General features: G+C 37.1%; 1 protein-coding gene across 1 annotated transcript in view; it reads left to right on the top strand.

The window, feature by feature from the left end:
- Cc2d2b (coiled-coil and C2 domain containing 2B) overlaps positions 1-19,144 on the top strand; it is a 110,425-nt gene extending 91,281 nt beyond the window's left edge. Inside the window, exons 26-36 of the mRNA XM_010620871.2 lie at positions 116-214; positions 3,274-3,456; positions 3,625-3,822; positions 5,312-5,401; positions 6,942-7,055; positions 9,030-9,164; positions 9,516-9,638; positions 13,832-13,890; positions 16,029-16,206; positions 18,184-18,385; positions 18,495-19,144. Coding sequence (XP_010619173.2) covers positions 116-214; positions 3,274-3,456; positions 3,625-3,822; positions 5,312-5,401; positions 6,942-7,055; positions 9,030-9,164; positions 9,516-9,638; positions 13,832-13,890; positions 16,029-16,206; positions 18,184-18,372 — 1,368 coding nt within the window. The 3' untranslated portion in view covers positions 18,373-18,385; positions 18,495-19,144. The remainder of the gene's footprint in view (positions 1-115; positions 215-3,273; positions 3,457-3,624; positions 3,823-5,311; positions 5,402-6,941; positions 7,056-9,029; positions 9,165-9,515; positions 9,639-13,831; positions 13,891-16,028; positions 16,207-18,183; positions 18,386-18,494) is intronic.
- Positions 19,145-20,872: the final 1,728 nt, after the last annotated feature.

Genomic DNA, 20,872 nt, shown 5'->3' on the forward strand with positions numbered 1-20,872 from the left:
CCCAAATAGAAAGAATAATATTTTATACTTACCTGTGAGTGTGTGAAACTACTCACATGATATTATGTAATATAAAATGTATTTTAATACATTTAATTTTAATTTATTTTTATAGGATTGCTGTCTAAAGAGCTGTAGTGGTCACTTATATCTAAGAAAGAACTGGCTTGGTTCCATTGTTTTTCCTTTCTCTGCCCTTTTGCAACAATCTGAGGTAATAGAAAATGGTTGTTTATTAATCATTCTAAATTTCAACTTCTGGCTAATAGAAACACTTTTTGTTGTCTTTGAATCAGATTCCATGTTCAGCAGGTTGAAAGTTTATTTAAAAATGATCCCTTATTAGAGTGGTCTAGGGCTTTGGAATGTTTTGAGGTTTTGACCCTGTCTAGAACAAGGACACTCACAAATTTTTTGTATCTTTAAGGTGTTTACAGAGAAAAATTGGCTAGCTTTTGTCTCAAAACAACACTCATATCTGCATGTCAACCATTTTCATGAACAATTCTGATTAATGGTGATGCTTTTTAATCATGAATCCTAGGAATTTCAGCTTATCAGCATTGCTTATTGGTAATAGTGAGGCTGATGATTAGAATTGTTCTCTGTGAGACCTTCGGAGAACCCTGCTGTTTTGGTACATAGTAGAATTATGCCTATGTCGGCTGAGCATGTAGCTCAGTGGTAGCATGCAGTACTTGCCTAGCATTCACAAAGCCCTGGATTCAATCCCCAGTACCACACACATGCACGCACGCACACACATACACACACTTACACACTCACAATATATGTGTGTGTGCAACCAGAAAAGCATAAAAACTCCAACCTAAACTCTATTTTAGGCTCTGTTATCTATTTACTGATCAACCTGAGGCAAGGTACTTGACATCTCTGAGGCTATGCCAAGCACTAAAGATTTGAAATATGAGAAATGAATTTTCTGTCCCAATGAGTTCACTATATGTGGAATAAAACTAACATTTTGCTACAATATGAAATGCTTTAGTAGAGGCATGAGACAGCTACTATAAGAACATACCATAGGACACTATACTAGGCAAAAGGAAGATTGGGGAAACTCAGAGTTTAATGGAGGATAACAAGAAAATGAAGAGGAAAATGCAAGGGCAGGGAAGACTTTACTTAGGTGATAACTTCTGAATTGAGTCCCTAGAGACAAATTTCTGAAACAAATGAGGGCATTTGAGTGAGAAGCAATCACGTGTACTAGATCATATGCAACAGAAAGCCATGGCTGGTGTAAGTGAAGGGCTAGCTATCTTATTTAAAGAGTTAAGATGCCATTGCAAATTTTTTTCTTTTCCCTTATTTCCTTTCCCCTACCCTTCCCTCTTCCCCTACATCTTTAGCCCTCTTCTTCCTATTTCACATTGTCAGTTTTACAATTTGGATCTTACACTTTTAGAAAAGGAAAAAATGGAAACAAAGTCTTTGTTAATAGGGCATGGTGGAGGGAGGGAAGGGGGATGGGGAAAAAATGAGAACCAAGATCTGTCATGTAAAGGTACAAGATCCCAGTGATGAAGGTAACTGTACTGTGTACCTGAAAAGTACCAGTAAACTCAAGGAAAAAAAAGGTGCCAGTGCAGCAGTTCAAGGACAGCATTAACAACCTAAGATACTTTTGTCTTTATATTCCAGTGTCCTTACAGGTGGCTTTCAACGTTGTAATTGCAAAATATTCACTGCAATCCCAGCCTCATATCTGTGCTGTAGCAGGGCTAAGTAAATACTGGCAGTGCTTAAATCAGAAAAATAGTTCCTCAGAAAACTCCAAGAGACTGCTGGGCATAGTTGGACACACTTACAATCTTGGACATTTTTTGTACACACTTACAATCTCAGCCACTTAGAAAGCTGAGGCTGGAGGATTTCAAGCTCAAGCCCTGCTTGGGCAATTTAGCAAGACCAAAACAGTAGTTTCAAAATTTAACAGAAAGTATTGGAAATGCAGCTCTACACAAAGCCCTAGGTTTCATCCAAAAAACAACAAAAGCAAACCAAACAAAAAAGAAACAAAGATAGAAAAAACCTCCAACAGACTTCTTGCATCTTATTTATGTGACATGGCCACTATCCTCATGTTATCAACTAATCTTGTTGATTAGAAAGGAGAGAAGGGAGGGCAGGTAAGGGGGGTACAGACTTCTTGCATCTTATTTATGTGACATGGCCACTATCCTCATGTTATCAACTAATCTTGTTGATTAGAAAGGAGAGAAGGGAGGGCAGAGGTAAGGGGAAAAAATGAGAATCAAGACTTGCCATGTAGAGGTACATGATCCCAACAATGAATGTAACTATACTGTATCCCTAAAATCTACCAATAAACTCAATTAAAGCTGAAAAAAATAAATAAATAAATTTTAAAAAGGAGGAGAGAATGAATATTAAGTAGGAAAGAAAAGTAGAAGTTCCTGCATATTACGCAGTAGGGCACCCATGTTTATAGTGACACAGTTTGTAATAGTTTAATCTTGGAAATAGCCCAAATGCCCATCAACCAATAAATGAATAAAGGTGTGATTTTTCTATATAGTGGAGTACTACTCAGCCATTAAGAAGGATAAATTCAAGACATTTATATCTAAATGAATGCACTTAGAAGTTATACTCTTAAGTGAAATAAATTGGACACACATATAAATACCTTATTATCTCTCTGGTGTAAGGAACTAAAAATGTAAATAGGGACCAAAACATATAATAGACAATGTGAAGTAAGAAAAAAATGTTCAAAAGGAAGGGGGAAATAGAGCGGGGGAGGAAGGAGGGTAAAAGAAAAAATGAGAAAAGAAGGAAAAAAATGGAAGTGGGGCTTTTGTAAATAAAGAAGGGGAAGAGGAGTTGAAGGAAGGGGAGGAGAAAGGGAAACAAAGGAATCAAGATACATCATGTAAAGGTACAAATTCCCTAGAATGCATATGATCATTGTATATATCTAAATTGAATCAATAAAATGTTAAATGAAAGAAATGTGGATTTCAAAGGCAGATAAACCTGGAATACAATCCTGGCTCCATTACTCATTGGTTCCTTGATCTTGCACAAATTTCATCAACTCTCTGAGCCATAGTTTTATTATCTGTAAAATAGAGATAAGGGCAGTATTTAGTCCACTGAATACAACCTGTATTAAGCACTTGCCACAGCTGCTTGCACATAGCACTCAATTAACCATTGTTGTTATTATTGGTTATTACTGTAATTCACTTCCTCCTTCCCTTCATACATGATACATTCTTTCAGATTAGTGGAACATTTCAAGTAAATATTCCACCAGTGTTGCTTGGATATTCTTGGAGTAAGAATTATGTATCTCCAAAAGAAGATTACAATGGACAGAATTTAAGAGAATGTACCTTCATAAATATTTTTGCTACCATTGAACCACAAATATCATATGTTGCCTATAATTCAAAACTAGACAAGGTAGGTTTTTACACTGAATTACTTTTAAACATATCATCAAAGGAGTATAAATTATTTTAAAAAGCAGTAATAATAATTTTAAATGTGGCAAAAATAGACATTGATTCTTGGTATTTTCCTGTGGGAATAATATGGTACAATATTGAAATACTTTAAATTTGATTCTAGTTTTCAGATCAAGTAGATGTTTTGCAGAGAGCACAGATTTTTAAAAATAATTGTAAAACAATGTTTCCCAACCGAAGAATCATAACTACTGTTTTTAATGATGAAGGGATACAGACATTAGTAACAAGATATATCAAAGCATTAAATCCACCTCAACAACTTCTAGATATATTTCTTCATGATTCTAATGCAACACTTGTAAGTTACAATTATTTTAAACGGGTTCGTTGTGATTGGTGATCACCTATGGAGAATTACTATACCTTTCATTTACGTAGATTCAATCTATTCAATTGACTGCCCTCGAACTATCTATATTATTTGTGAGTTACAAAGCTCCCCTAGCTAGACTCCTTAAGCTAAAATCAAAACTACTGATTTATGTTGCCTTTTCTACACTCTGCTTTTTCTTTTTTTTTTTTTTTTTTTGGTACCAGGGATTGAACTCAGGTCCTTGCACTTGCAAGGCAGGCCCCCGAACTGCTGAGCTAAATCCCCAGCCCTACTCTGCTTTTCAATGGCGAGTTTCTTCTTGCCTCTGTGTTCTGACCTCAATGTCCCAGGAGGTAGTGTTCTCAGACTTCTATCTTTAAAATAATAAATAAATCCTAGACCCTTGTTTGTCAGGGATTGTGAATCATATATGCTAATTTCATGAGGTCATCAGCATAAAAGATCATGAAAACCAGGCATTATGGTGGTACACACTTGTATTCCCAACACTCAGGAGGCTGAGGAAGGAGAATCTCCATGAGTTTGAGGTCAGCCTAGGACACATAGTTCAAGACTATCAGGGACTATGTAGAGAGAACTTGTCTCAAAAAGAAAAGAAAAGAATTATTTAAAAAAAGAAGAAAAAGAAAAGAAAAGAAAATCAGCTGGGCATGGTGGCACAGGCCTATAATCCCAGCACTTGGGAGCTGAGGCAAGAGAATTACCATGAGTTCGAGGCCAGCCTGGCTACATAGTGAATTCAAGGCCAGCTTGAACTACACAGCAAGACCCTGGCTCAAAAGACAAAACAAAACAAAAAAACCCATGCAGAAATAGCAGCTTGTGCACATTAATTAATTTGTTAATGAACTTTAATGTTAAATTTATTGTTTGTATGTTTGTATTCCTTTCTCCTTTCTTACCTTAGTCTGAGTGATTGACTCCAACAGTTTAGTGGGAATTGCCTTTGCAAAACTTCTGGTGTTTGAGAAAGCAGTGTGTACCACTATATCTAAATGCAGTAGCCAGTAACAAGTTTATATTAAGGGAAAAAAATGACAGTTTTTTAAACCTAAAAGAAAAGCCTTTGCTATTCTTCAACATATTTAAAAAATGTTGTAACAACTGTACTTTAACGTACATGTTTAATGTTGATAAAAATTATTATAATAGTCAAAATTAATAATTGATTACAGAAAATATAATGGTTAATGTACACCCTCCAGAGAAAAGCTCTCTGTGGGCTCAGCCCTCACAGACTCCACATATTACCTTATCTCTGTGACCATGTGCAAGTTACTTTATTGTTCTAAGCTTGCTGTTGCTTCTATAAAGCTAGAATGATACTACTGTCTACTTTATAGGCTTGCAGATGATTATGGAATACTCTAGATGCTAGATGGAATAATTGTAAAAAACTATTCAGTGATATATACATACAGTATACACTCAATTAATACTAATATTATTGTAGGACCTCATTGCTCGATTTGTGTCTCTGATTCCTTTTATGCCTGCTACGCTGGATGCCAATGATGGTTCTGATATATGGATGACATCAGAGGTAAGAAATTATATCTTATAGCTAAAAGGCATTTCTTACTTGCTTTTCTTTTCTTTAAAAAAATTATATATGGTGCAACACTTTGCCCTGTAAGACTTTAAAGTATTTTATAATTATATACATCATCTTTGGCTTTGTAACAGTCTATGGAAAGGATCCATGAAGACCAGAAGTATTTTCAACATTCTAAATGGTAGCTTATGACTATTTTGATTCAGTGAAAAATTCAGAAGTATAAGATGACACGTTACAGAGACTGGTATGGCCTGTCATGTAGCTTATCAGTCTGTAAAGTCTAAAGCAGACACTACAACTTCCCAAAAGCTTTCCTCCATCTCCCCTACCTAAACGAAGAACTTTTATAGCACTGCGCTTCTTTAGAAATTGCATTAAAGCTACTTTTAGTTGTCAAGTAAAATATAAACCCTGAACAATATTGGGAGCATTTTATACTAAAAAATCTGTTTGGCATTTATATGAAATTCAAATTTAATTGGGTAGCCTATATTTTTTCTCTAAATTTGGCAACCACTTCTTCAACTTCATTCTAGATTCTATTTAGCTGCTTATGTACTGACCCTATACCCACACTCTGTACACATATATTGCAATTGTAATATCCTTGAAAGTAGGAGACTGTTTTTGTTTATACTCTTCTATTAATAAACTGCACACAGCTTTAAATTTAGCAAGCATTTAATAATTACTTTTACTTAGGAAACAGAAATATGACGGGAGTCTAACAAAGGAACACTTTCATCTGAAACTGATAGTCCTGACACTTACCTGGGGTTTTAGGATCTGATTTAGAGCTAAAATCTTTGGAATTTTTTTTTTCAATAGAAGCCAGAAATCCAGAGTTTTATATGAAATTTTCCATTTTTAAAAGAAAAATGTTAGAGGCCAAACAAAATATACTTGTCAACAAAAATTAGGCCATAGATCAACAGTCTGCCTTTTCTGTTACCTTTATTCTCTCTTGTTGTACAACATTACTAGATACCTGCATATTTGATTTCTTGTACCCAACCCAGTGGCTTTGCTTTTTGAGTTGAAGACATTTCAATCATTCTTCATGATTGGGCTCCAATTCAAGTTTCTTCCTCTGAGTTGAATACTATTTTCGTACATGTACAAGACAAAATACTGTAGTTCCATTGCCCAGTAAGGATCACTTCCTCCCAAAATACTAAGCTATTTCCTCCCAGAATACTAATCCCTATGCCCCTGCTTATCCAGGGGAGTTTAATTTTTGTTCTGAATAAACACATTATACTTTGGATATAAATTAATCTAATCACTTTGTGCTATACGCACATTAAATGTTCTGTAACAATGACAATCTCAGTATTTCAAGTCAGTGTTCTCTTCTAATGTCAAACAAAGCTAGACCTTTCAGCTTTGCTGTCATATTAGCAATCTGGTAAAGATAGATGTGTTTGAAACTGGAAGGAGTATAAGGGCTATACATTTGGGGGCGCTTGCATCGTTCAACTTTTTTTCCTTTCTTGATGTTCTTGCTGCTTTTGTTCTGCCTTAGCGCTGCATCAGCTTAGCTATTGGAAATAAGGAAGAGCATGCCATACTTCTCTGCAATTTCTTTTTATATTTTGGAAAGAAGGCATCGGTCCTCCTGGGAACCTCATTATTAGAAGTAAGTTTTAGTATTGTATGAGCAAAACTAAATCAGGTTTCAACTGCAAGTGTAAAAACTTCAACCCCACATTTCCATCTTTTCCTGAGATGATTTGTGTCTACCTATCTGAAAATTTTACAATTTACATATTATATACTTTCCTAAATCCATACCTACAGAAAGCTGCCCCTTTGGAATTAGAGCTCTGCCATGAATATCTTATTTAGTGTCAGTGTTCCAATCTTGCCTCATGGGTTTTTTCATAATAACTTTCATTCCTGCATTCCTTTGACATAGTTTATTTTTGGGTTAATTTTAACTAAATCTTACGGTTAATCGGTTAATCCGTGGATATAATACTCTGCTGTAGTTTTAAGTGTCACTAGGTGGCAGTAAAAGGCCAACAAGTGTAGTATTTCTATGCATTTATGCCTCTGAACCCAGACTGTGGGAACTGTCTCACAGGGATTCACCTCAGCTGAGTGGCTGAAATGCAGTCTCCTCTGCAACGGAGAGGTGGAGAGGGCAAGAGCTTTGCAGTGAAGGAGGCAAAAGCTACACAGAGTTGTGTTAAGAATGTGAATTGGTAATGAAAAGATGAAAATAAAGTGTTTGTAGATGGGGAGGGGAGGAAGGGGTGAAGGGAGGGCAGAGGTAAGGGGAAAAAATGAGAATCAAGACTTGTCATGTAGAGGTACAAGATCCCAACAATGAATGTAACTGTACTGTATCCCTAAAATGTACCAATAAACTCAATTAAAGCTGAAAAAAAAAAAGAATGTGAATTGGAGCACAGAGGTGTAAAACCTAGCTAATGTCACTTGTTCTCTGTGTGATCTCGGTTGTGTTTGCTTCTCTGAGCCTGTTATCCCCTCACAAAATTGGAATAATGCCACTTTCTGTTATGATAGACGAGACCCTTAACCTCTGATTCTTCATGTGAAAGATAGGCATAATAATCATCTGTAGCTCACAGAACTGGGAGTGAATTAAAGTAAGAAAGATGAGTGTACTTCTTTAGCATAGTACCTGGCACACATAAATATGCAATAAATGTTAAATACTCATTATAATTTGATATATTCATTTCCTGCTGAGAAAGTCTTACACTACAAAAGTTTATGTGCAGGGCAAATTCCTGATGACTTCTTTTTATTCTCAGACTGGTTTCCTGTCTGACTACTTTCCAGACTACTTGCTCTTCAGCCTATAACTCCAAATCTCATTCTTAAATTTAATTTAGTGGCTTTTTAACTTCTTAATGATTCTGACAGAGCCTAAAGCTACTTTCTAGTCCCTAACTCAGCCTGGTGTTTACCATCAGTCTTCAAGTAGAGTTTAATCAAAGGGCAGCCAGTCTGTGTAACACCTTTGTATGAATTATACAAAAGTGCCGCTACCTCAGAACACGTTAGTAGTATGTATTGGAAAGTCATCATTATATTTATTTAGTCAGAATAATGTACAGTGGACCCTCAAATTATGACCAGCCTGAAATACGAACAAGTTAATTAGGTTAATGGAAGACTGAAGTGCCTGTTATCTATAGTGTGTACCCAAGTAAACATCCAGATTTCAGCTGTACTTAGTTAACAACTAGCCTTTGGGAACTGATTGAATTTGTGAGTCAATGGTCCACTGTATTGTACTACCTTTGGGGTGAACCCACAGCCTTCTCTCATTTGAATCTTCATGGTAATCTGGGTTTGAGGAGTTTTGGATCTCTAGGTGTTCCCCCCCCCTTTAAAAAAATGTTTAAAGGTTGGGCATGGTGTAATCACAGCACTTGGGAGGCTGAGGCAGGAGGATCGCTGAGTGTTCGAGACCAGCCTGAGCTACCTAGTGAGACCCTGTCTCAAAAACAAAACAAAATGAAACAAAAAATTTAAAACCCTTTTTAAATTTTTATTTTAGAAATGAGAATCATTACATTATAATTTCCACATATAAAAGTTAAAACCACCAAAAATGACTAAATCTTTTTCCTTTCAGGGGCATGTTGCCTATGTATTAACTCAGGAAACTAATGAATGTTTGCTTTGGAATCCATCAACTGGACAATGTCACAAGCAGTTTGATCCATTTTGTCCCTTACAAAGCATAGATTGTTTGTTTGATGACAGGAATGTAAGTATATGGAGAGGAATCTTATTTTGAGTCGTCTCCTCAAGAATCACCTTAACTATATATAAGAATCACCTGAGGAATTTTGAAAGCATAGGTATTCAGTCAGAATTCCTGGGGCACAGGGGTTGGCAATCTTTAGCCTTAATGTTTCCCCAGGTGATTCTATAGAGCTTCTAAAGCTGAAACTTAGGTAGTACTATGATCACAAAATCCTGGAATCTGCCTCCTACCTCAGAACTTCTCTTGTCTTCTCCCACTTTGAGTAGTAAAGCCGTAAATCTTTGATCTATCCTAACTACTGACCTTATATTCCTATAGGCCTACATTGGTTTTATGTTGCCCTTTTAATAGGTCTGGTTTAATGTGCAGCAAAATAATACACCAATGGCTGTATATTTTGATTTTTCAAAGGAAAGTTTCTGGAAACAGTTGCTTCCAAAAAATTTTCAGGGGACAAAATTACAAAGCATACAGGTAAGTTATGTTCTTCTAAGTATGTCTATATGAAAGTTGCCATTTCTTCTAGTGACAACTCTTGTTATATTTTAAGGTTGATTGCTTATTGATTTGACAATGTTAAAGCTAGTTTTCTCTACCATCCAATCTGTTTGGGTTACTTTGGCCCTTTCCTCTAAATGCCAAAAAGAAGAACAAGAAGGTGAAGAGGAAGAGGAAGAGGCAAAAGGAGGAGGAGGAGAGGAGGAGGAGAAGAAGAAACAGAAAAAAGGCTTTGTCTCAAATTGTCAGAGAATGCATATCAGGGCCCCAACTGTGGTAGTTCTTTTATGGACTAGAAATAGGACAGAAACACTAGCAATGAGCAGGGCTGATGTAAAGATGTTGACAAGGCTTGAAAATGCTTCCATAAAATCAAGAACTCATTTTTTGAAACCAGGGATGATGACAGGACTTCTCTACTCTCCTGCTTTTGAAAGTTATAATCTTGCTGCCTGAGGCTCGTAGGAGTCCAAGAACTAATCTAATCAGTTGTTGGCTTGGCCTATGGAATCTGTAAACATCTGTTTACCTAGAAATGATTGTAGAGTCAGAGAAAAGAGAAAGAAAGGGGAGAAAAAAGAACAATAGAAAAATAGGCAACAGACAGTCCACAGAAGAGGTAACTCAAATATTCAGTTTTTTAAAAAATAAAATACTATTTAAGTATATAAAATTGACCAAAAAAGTGTGATCAAAGAAGAAGAAAAACAGTAGGATTTAAACTGCTTTATTTTGGAAAGCAATGTGATATATATCTGATAAAGTTGAAGATAAATAAACTTTGATCCATTCATTCAAACTTCCACACATATACTGTAGATTAATAACATGCACAGGAGCCAAGTACAATATTTATTGTAGAATAGCTTGAAATATCAAAAACTTAGAAAAAATTTATTAGTTATAAAGTCAGTACATGAGCTGTGAAGTACTCATACAATAAATTTTCTGTGAGGGCAAATTTACAGTAATTCTCAGTTTGACTACACACTCATTACATCAGAATCTCTGAAGGTGAAAGACACATATCAGTACTTTTTAAAACCTTTCCAGGTGATTACAGTGTGCAGTCAAGGCTGAGAACACCTGACCTAGAGCATATCAACATGAATGAATATAAAAAATGTAATGTTATGCAAAATAAAGATATGAAATGATACCTCAGATGCATATAGTACAAAACCATTTATATCAAACTAGGAAAATATATATTATTTGTATGGGAGGGAGAAAAGCTTTCATGGGAATGATAAATACCAAAATCAGACAAGAAGTTATCTTTGGGGGAGAGGGTCAAAAAGAATGAGATCAGGGAGCAATATACATATACTTCAAGGCTTCCCATAGTTCCTTCTTTATTCAAAATCTAAAATAATTATGGAAGAATTCAATAGTTAGATACAGCTGGGTGCTAGGTATATCAAGTGGATGTTCATTATTCTGTGTGCTCATGAATTCAAGGCAATTCACAATATCACAAAGAATGCATGTGATTGGGAGGGGGGGCCAAAAAGACTACCAAATATATAAAGTGAAGATTTTTATCCCCTTCAGGGTCTTTCCCTACTCTAAGAAATAAGTACTCTCCAGTAGTTAGTTTCTTATGCATTTTTCTAAGCATTTCCATGTGGGTCAAGCATATGCGTGTATTTGGATATTTCCTGTTGGAAGTGTCGTTTTTATGAAGGGGAAATATGCTTATCTCTCTTAAGCCAACCACATTTACTCCCTCTACCATTCATGGCTTGCTTTTCCCAGCCCAAAACTGTGGCTGAAGAATGACTGCCGCATGAAGGGTAAATAATCTATTGAGAAATGAAGATGTTTGCTCAATTATTATCACTCTCTTATTGATTCAGGTGATATCTGTTGATGTCTGCTATGATCCATTGCTGTGTTAGGTGCAGGTACCACAAAGAAAAACAATTGAGCTCAGTGTTCTTGGAATTTCTATTCTACAGAAGAAAACAACCAGCAGCAGTGGGGCATGGTCAATGCGCTTAGAGAGGAAATGAATGAACTCTGGGTGCACATAGCAGGAGGGCCTGAGGGAATAGAGTTATAGGGGTCCTGGGAGAAATGGGGACAAGTTGAATGAGGAAGAGTGAGCAGGAAGAGCTTGCCTAGATGAAAGTCAAGGAAGAGAATGGTTCTAATAGACAGCAAGAAAGGTAGACTTGAAGTGGTAAGGAGATAAGCGACTAAGGAGCTAGCAAGCCAGTTTGACTCAGCAGGGAGTGCACAGAAATGAGCTAAGAAGTGAATAGAATCAAGGGCAGTCAGAAGACAGCAGCACTAAAGCAAAGAGTGCCGTGACCAACCTTGTATTATAAGAGCCTCTCTGAGGGTAGGAACTAAACTCTGCCAAGTTGAATCCATAAATAGAAGCACACACTTGTGTTTGACTGCTATCTCTACCGATTTATTTCCTGTGGGTTAGTGGCCCGCCGTCTTCTGCCTTGCTGCATTTCTCCCAGAATAAACTATTATCTACAGTAAACACTTGTCTGTTACACATAACTGAAACACAAACTGGAGTGTATACGATGAGTACGTGGGCATCTTGAGCTGAGGTTAACAGGAAATCCCTCTTGAAGATTTGAGGGACATGAATTCCCAGAAAAAAAAAGGCCTTACTAAAAAGAAAGCAGACTTCATAAATATAACAAGTCAGTACACCCAAACCTAATTTTCAAACCTGAAGGTACCTAACTTATCCACCAGCATTGCCAGGTTGCAGTAGAGATAGCAGTTGGTAAGAACAATCAGGATATTTAGTCTGCCTCTCCTATCTGGGATAGCTGCTGGCCTCTTCAAGGTGACATTGGTGTTTGTACTTCTATTTCTTCATATCTTCTGTCTCCTACTGTATTCTGTTGTGCAAATGCTCTCTTGGCCTGAGACTATAATCTACTGGTTCTCCATCCATGGCAGACATCAGAACCACTTGACGGGGGTGCTTATTAAAACACAGCTCATTTGATCCCCAGTACCAAAAAAGAAAAGGAAAAACCACAGCTCACCCAAGAGTTTCTGATTCAGTGGGTTTGAAGGGAGGGCCAAGGATTAGTATTTCTAACAAGTTTGGACCTCTGACATTGCTGATCTGGAGGCCACACATTGGAAACCTAGAATATTATCGAGTGTTGCTTGCCTTTTATACAACCCTCATTCCACTCATGAAAGTGAAACATCTATCCCTATAACTTTCTCTGTTCCTCAGCTCAAAAATATTCACAATAAAAACTAAGCCCACCTTCTCACTGCCACTTTTGTGAGCCCTGCAGAAAGGGCAAACTTGAGTTGAGAAGCTCTCCATCTCTCCTACAAATTCTTTCCCAGAACAGGAACTTAAGGAAACAGGGAAGAGCATTGCCCTCAGCTTGTGGAGATAGGGAGATGCCTGAGCAAAAGCTAGAGGCAGAGAAGTTTGAAATGGATTCTGTGTGTGTGACTGTATGTCTATGTGTGTGTGTTCATTTATACAATCACACATGTGTGCACACAGACACACAAGCACAAAGAATTGGCTCCTGTCAGCTGTGAAAACCAAATACTGTGGGAAGAATGATGTTATGTTAGAAATGTAATAACAGAAAAGGAAAAAAATGTAAACAACGTCTTTTTAAATAGGAAGGGTTGGAGGGGTTAAAGAGAGGCCAGGGGAATGGAGAAAAAATAGAAACCAAGAAAAAAACAAGATATATCGTTGCAGAAGAACAAACTCCCAATGATGAATGTCATCATGTTGTATACCTAATATGTACCAATACATTTAATGAAAAAAAAAAAAGGTGAGGCAAGTGAGTCTTGGAGTTTAAGTAACTTCACCAGAGACACAGTAATTGGAAGACCCACTCAGCTGCCAAAGATTATTTGGTAGAATCATTAGCAAGTCAAATGCTTACTTGGGTAAATGAATGGAATAGCAAGACTGTCTTACTTATGAAAAATAACTTCTTTTTAAATCTGTCTCTCCCCCTCCACATATTCTGTTAAAGTAGTTTTGAAATCAAATGAAATGCAGTGGTCTATGTTTTATTTAAGGGATTCAGTGTTTTTATGCCAGTAATCTGGTTTGGTTACCACTATTCCTAGAATACTAGGGGTAACTATAATATAAAGATGTTTTCTCTAGAATCCTTAACTTTCAGTTGTATGTCTTTCAGCCTGAAGAAATCATTTATTCTGATACAAATAAAAATATGCTAGAAGATCTAAAGAACAGGTACCATGTTCTCCTGCTAATCTCTTGTTAGTTGCCTTTCAGTCCTCTAATCCAGCCTTTCAAAATACTTGTGAGATTAGGCAATTGAAGCATTACAGTGGAGATTGTAATGGTTAGTTCCATTGAACTACAGTACTTGTTTCTTGGTGTAGACATTGAAAAAATGACCCTTCTTTCATCCAGGGCACCCCTTGAAAGAAGAAAGAAGTATAAATTAATTCAGGAAAGCCTTGTAATTCACTGTTATAAATTTCTCAACATAGACATTTGTTGAGCTATGGTAATAATAATGATGCAGCAGCTAATGCTTCTTGAAAGGACAGAAAGATAAGTGAGGCATGACCCACAGTATAGTAAAAATATCACAGTTAGATGGTAGAAATAGCTATATTGTCACTCTTAGGTCCTACCTACTTCTCTAAAGACATGCGCAGTAGTGGCTTGAGGAGTTGTTCAGTCAAGCCCAAAGGGTCACAGATTTGAATAAGCTTCATCCCTGCTCCAAATGCATCAGAAACTTCAGGATCTGATTGCACTCAGTGACTGAATCTCACACATCTGGCTGGCAGGTATGCCACTAGCAATTAATCAAAGCAATATGAAGAATATCATTTTACCACTCCCTTTTCTCACTAGCACGCAATCCACTCTACCTGTTATTTCCATCACTTGCTTCCCATTTCTTAACAAATTTTTAAGAGGTAATAAATTCAGTAGGGAGGGCCAGAGATTTAGCTCAGTAGTTCTGCTGCCTGCCTGGCAAGCGGAAGGTCCTGGAGTTCGATCCCCAGAGCCAAAAAAGAAGAAGAAAAGAAAAGAAATACAGTGGGAAAATTGTTTTCAACTTCTAGTTTTCATCAACATTGCTTCTAGAATTATTTAAAAATAAAGGTTTCAGGAAACCAGACCAGGCTTGTTGAATGCCTGGAGGTGAAATAGTCTAATAAAGCACCACAGATGATTTATTCTGATATATGGCTGTGACTGAGACCCTCTGCAAACTCCAGCCTGATTAGTTGCAATATAGTTAGCCAAGAGGAGACTCCTAGCAGCTTTGCTGTTAACACACTGTCGTAACGACTCTGTCCCACGCATTCATCTTGCAGAGAGGAGAGGCTTCCTGAGACAACCCATCAAGCAGTTCAGCTATTCCCTGCACAATCTCTTACTAGAGGCTGTGTCTTGTCACCGGGTCAGACTAAGAAGGTTCACTTGAGATTCAGCAAGCCTGAGGAAGAGACACAGAGTCGTGGAAATATCTGAAATGCCTTTATTCTCAAGTGCCACTCACACTCTGGTCCTCAGGCCCCCAGCCCACCAGCTAGTCCAGCTATGCATAAGGGTCTACATAATAGTGGGTATATACCAGTGACAACCTTGGTTGTGTAAGTTATTCACATTGGCCAGAATCAACCTTGGTTATCTCAATTTTTTACAGAAATGGGTGAGGTATACCTGTGCCAAAATCTTGCTGACTTGTATTTAATGTCCTCCAGAAATCACCCCCTGCAACAGCCTGAACCAAAGTATCTCCATGTTTGGCTTTATTTTTCCCTGCAAACCATTCTAGGAGCTGAGAAGACAAGTGAAAATCCCTGCCTGTATGGAAAGCTACGTACTAGAAGGGGAAAGCCCATCAACAAATTTATCAGTCTGTTGTCTCATTAGACAACTCTGCTTACTAAATTAACTCCTCTGATAATCCCATCCCTGCTAACATCATCATAGTCCAAATATCTGAGTTTTTGTAAAGATGATTTCTTGGGAATATAATGTCCTGTGTCATTGGAGGGTCTTACAAAGTGGAATGTTGACACAGTGATTAGATGGTGGTAGGTGTTGTCAAATCACACCCAGGTGGCAGGGCTTACATACCAGTAAAGAGATTTGTTTTGGAGATCTAATTTCTGGATACCAAGTGAAGATTTTTGCTGTCCCCAGCCAACAAAAAGTCTATTTATCCCTTAGTTCATTGATGCAAATGATGATAGACAACCCTCACTGTAGAAGGCTGGTTTCTTTCTAAACCCAAAAGTATAATTCTTATACAGTACTAGAATAAAAGTGACAAAGCTTGCATCATATTTACTAAATGAATTGTAATTTGACACAAAATTGTTTTTGCATTCCTACCTTAGGATTGAAAGAACTCTAAAGTATAAAATAATGGAATGGAGACCTAAGCACCCAACACGTTGGAATCGACAATGTACTTCTATTTTGCGACAAATCCTTCCTAAGCTGGAACTTGGTACAGGAAGTCTTGTTTCATCTGAAGGAGAGAGTGAATTTGAAAAACTGCTACAATTTTACTGGGTTTGTATGGGATTTAATGCATTCGTGACATTTGCTTTTTTGTGTTGCTAATTGATAAATAGCAATTTTAAATAGCTCTGAAATGCCTTTATATCTTGGTCTTGAAAGATAAATGCTAAGACATTGAAACGCATTTACTTTTAGACAAAAAAGCAAAAACCAAGTCTAGTGAATAGTTACTACCAGAATCATATTGCCTGGCTTTTTTAAACCAGGGGTATGTTTTAGGATGGCTAAATTACAAACTTTGGAAAAAGATGCCCAGGAGGAAACTATACAACAATTGAGAAACTGAAAGAGGATCTGTAGTAATAAAATGAATTTCCTATTATTGGTTTGGAGCAAGAGGCAAGCTTCAATATCTCCCATGTGCAAATTACTCCTAACTTTAAACACTCAGCCTGGACTTCTCTCCTAATCTTCCATTTATACTCATTAGCCCCTTGACATCTTCTTGGACAGTGAAAACCATCACAAACTCAGCAAGTCCGTAACCAAATCTATTGGCCATTTAGTATTTTGCTAAGACCTCCATTCCTTCTTCTTCCCTAAGCCCAGTGCCAGGCATCCTTTTTCCTCCTTTTCCCTCTGAACCCTTCAGTATGTTTTTGAACACTCCCACCTTCTAAAAGTGAAAATGTTTCCCTCCACCATTCAATAAGCTAGATGTCTCCTCCTCTGAAAGGAGGAAGTAAGGAGATTTGATGGGAATAATTACTTTAGCCACCAAGGAGTAATCTGCTGGCACTATTTATGAATAGGAGGAAATTTTGTTTTGTTTTGCTTTACCTTACTTTTAATAGAATTAGGGGGTAAACCAGTAAGTAAAACATAGTTAAATATAGAATAAGGTTTCAAACTTGAAAGTCCTACATAAAATTATCTATTTAATAATATATAGGCAACAGTAATAAATCTGGACTGAACCCAAAAACCCGTATTCAAATCCTGGTTTAACTACTCAGTAGCTTTGACCTACATCAAGTTACCTAAACTCTCTATACATTGTACTCCACTAGCTAACAGGAATAAAAATAGTTATGTGGTTGGTGGGTATGAAAAGGATTAAATGCAATACTTAGCATTATGCCCATTAGCTAGTACCTGTTTTTAAGTGCTATTATTTCTCTTCCGTATGACAGGCATTGTGCCAGGTACTGCAGAAATGACAGGAGCATGGTGGCGCATACCTGTAATACCAGCACCCTGGGAGGCTAAAGCAGGAAGATTACATGTTTGAGTGTACACTAGGCAATTTAGTGACTTATCAAGATCCCATTTCAAAATTAAAAAGGAATGAGGATGTAGTTTCAGTACAAAGACCCCTGGATTCAATCTCCAGGAGAGAGGGTGGAGAGGGAAGGAGAGATCATATTTTATTAAGTAATCTGGAAGAAGGAAGGACAGTGCATACTCAATCACATGGAAAGGACATGTGAATAGATTTGAGGATAGAGAAAATGCTCCTAGATAAATAATATGAGTTAAATAAGATTTATATCTGTCATCTACGTATTATTAGTTTTACACAGGGCTATTCTCCACAATCCTTTGATACTACCACATAGTCACTTAGTTAATATAAATTAAGTCATTGTTGAAGGAAGTCTCACTTAAAACACTCAAATGTGGATGTAGGATCCAGTAACTTCCTTGTTGGTAGTTGGCCATCTAGAAAGGATACAAGTTTGTGGCCTGTTAAATAAGCAGATTCTGGCATCAGACAGATCGGCTATACTTTTCTTTATCTGTAAAGTGGGAGTTAAAATAGAACTTACTTCAAAGACTGGTTTGGGAATTAAATATGTGCGTAAGGCATTTAGTAGTATACCTAGTTCATAATCAGCATGCATAAAAACAAATTATTATTTTATGACCACTATTCCTTTGAGGTTGCTATGATCTTTTTGGATACAGTAATTCTGGATTATATCTATGATTGTAATGAGTTTATGTGTTGTTCTGTCCTTGATCCAGATCACAGGATTTCCTGTTCAGGTGCCATACACTGATGTTCAGTCAGTTATTGATGCCGTATATCAAACTGGAATTCACTCTTCTGAATTTCCTGAGACAGAATTTGCTTTAGCTGTATATATTCACCCATACCCAAACAACATATTATCTGTGTGGGTCTATTTGGTATCCTTAACCCAATGTCACTGAAAAGAAGGGAAAGGCAAGAGATTTTTCTGTTTTACTACTTATCCTTATGTCCAGCCAGATGCTAATCCCAACTTTTTTATTCACTTACTAATTGAACCCAACCTTTATCTCTCTCCCTCCAGTCTTTGAAGATAAGTGTAGATGACCAGAGATCTCTTCCAGGAAGATCTTTTGAGCATTACTCTCTACAACAGATATTACTCTGGAAAAGAAGCAATTCTGGCTTGTTCCCCTTAAGGCCAACGCTTCTCAGATGTGGACCTGACACCACTTTCACAAGAATCACCTGGAGAATCTTGTTGACAATGCAAATTCCAGATGCCACCTAAGACCTATTGAATCAGATCTCTAAGAGTGGAGCTCCAGATTCTGCATTATTTTCAGCAAACTCCCCAGGAAATCGTGATAAGACTGCTAATAGAAAAAGAATGCAGCCAAACAGAATGCTGTCATTATTAAAGTAGAGAAGATACATTTAATGCAGGTTCTGATAATATTGCATGTAGAAGTTATTCAAATTGAAACTTAAGGTCATTGCCTTTCATAAAAGGTTATTTCACTGGTAAAGAAAACCAGGAAAATCTACCGAAGTCAGCTTCTAGGGACTTCTTAAAAGTTTGCTCTTAGAATACTTCTGACAAGAAATCCTTACAGCTCCTCAAATTTGGAAGGGACTCCCAGGACACTTATTTTTTTTGTTGACTCTGTGAAGAAGTAAGGAAACTGTCTTAACAAATCCCAGGGCTCTTTTTGTCTTTAGTGAGTGGCTCCCACTTGGCCTCTGGCACTTTTCTATTATTCTCGTTTTCCCAGTAGTGGCCACAGGGAGGCTCATGTAGATTCCAGGAGCCTCCAGAAAGGATGGATAGGAATCTAAACAGGAAACAACACTGTATATTTTTATTCTATTTCATTGTTCTGTGCTCCACGGAGAAAAGTATTTATACAGTTTACTTAAATGTGACTTATCATTTTAAAAATATAACCAAGGGATGCATACTTCTAAAAGTTGACCAGAAGGGCCGGGGAATTAGCTCAGTGGTTCCGCTGCCTGCCTTGCAAGCACAAGGTCCTGAGTTCAATCCCGGGTAGCAAAATAAATAAATAAATAAAAGTTGACCAGAACAGTTTTATCTGTCCCATTGCAAGAGCACTGCACCTGCTTGGTTCACTCAAATAGAGAGCAGAGACCCTCATATTCATCCACAGGGAACTTCCAATCTCTGTCCCTTCCTCCAATTTGCCACTTAGGCTGGTGCTACAGATGGCCTTATTTGTTTCCAGTGATGTTAATCTTGGGCCTACCTTGAGATTACCAGAAGAGGTAAGGTAGGGACATGGATGCAGGAATTTTTTTCTTCAAGTTAAAACCTACTCATATGTCTTCTGACATGCATAAGAAAACCAATTAGAATTTTTGTTTTTATTTTAAAGTTTGTGCTTAAGTGTTATATGAAATTTTATTTTAAAACAAGTTTCCCACTTTGAGGTGGTGCAATATGGTGCCTGTGAAAAGATGGCATTACCTGGGCCGGGGATTTAGTGCAGCAGTTCTGCCTTGCAAGCACAAGGACCCAAGTTCAATCCCTGGTACCAAAGGAAAAAAAAAAAAAAAAAAAAAAAGATGGCATTACCATAGAAATGCTAAATTTATGTATTTATTTCTGTAGGACTTCTTTTCTTGTGTATGGCTTTAGAATTTGTAGGCCACTTAAGAGTAAGGTAGCAAACAGTCACAAGTATGAGGACTTTTCTTTATTACATGCATTTTTTTAGATGTTTATCTGCTACTTTTTAAACTAATTTCTCCTGAAAATTGTGAAGTTGTCCATAATGAAGCATTTTTTTCCTTCAAAGGTTTTTAAAATACATACTTTAAAATGGAGTATAAGGGCCAGGAATTCAGCTCAGTGGTTCTGCCACCTGCCTTGCAAGTGCAAGGACCCAAGCCTGATCCCTGGTACCAAAAAATAAAAATAAAAACCAATAAAATGGAGTATACAGTTTTAAAGTTTTTTAAACCATTCCACAAATTACAGAATATCCATTGAATGTCAGATACTTCACTATGTGCTAAAGTACAGCAGTGAAAAGACAAAGACAAAAGAAAAGAAAAGACAAAAGACAAAGATCCTACCAGTGTGAAGTTTACACTCTTACAATATATACACTATCAAATATAAACAGCAAGCGAGTGAAAAAATGTCAAGGGATAAAGAATAAAAATAGGGAGGGTATTGTTGAGAACATTATCGGAGGTGGAAGGTGTAAGCAGAAGAGAAGCCGCTCTACAGAGAGGATGTTTAAGCTAAGATTTTAAAAAGTATTCCTCAATTAGAATTGCATTCAATCACATGTAACAGAAACCTAACAACAGAAGCTAAACCATGCAGGGATTACTTTTTCACACACCTGGAAAGCCGGAGGAAGCAGTCCAAGTCGGCTGCAGCGGCTCCACACTGCCTTGGACATACCTGTCTTTAGCCAACAGTTTGGCCTT

Source organism: Fukomys damarensis, unplaced genomic scaffold, assembly GCF_012274545.1.
Source record: "Fukomys damarensis isolate Sample0158 unplaced genomic scaffold, DMR_v1.0_HiC HiC_scaffold_8, whole genome shotgun sequence".
Taxonomy (NCBI): Eukaryota; Metazoa; Chordata; class Mammalia; order Rodentia; family Bathyergidae; genus Fukomys; species Fukomys damarensis.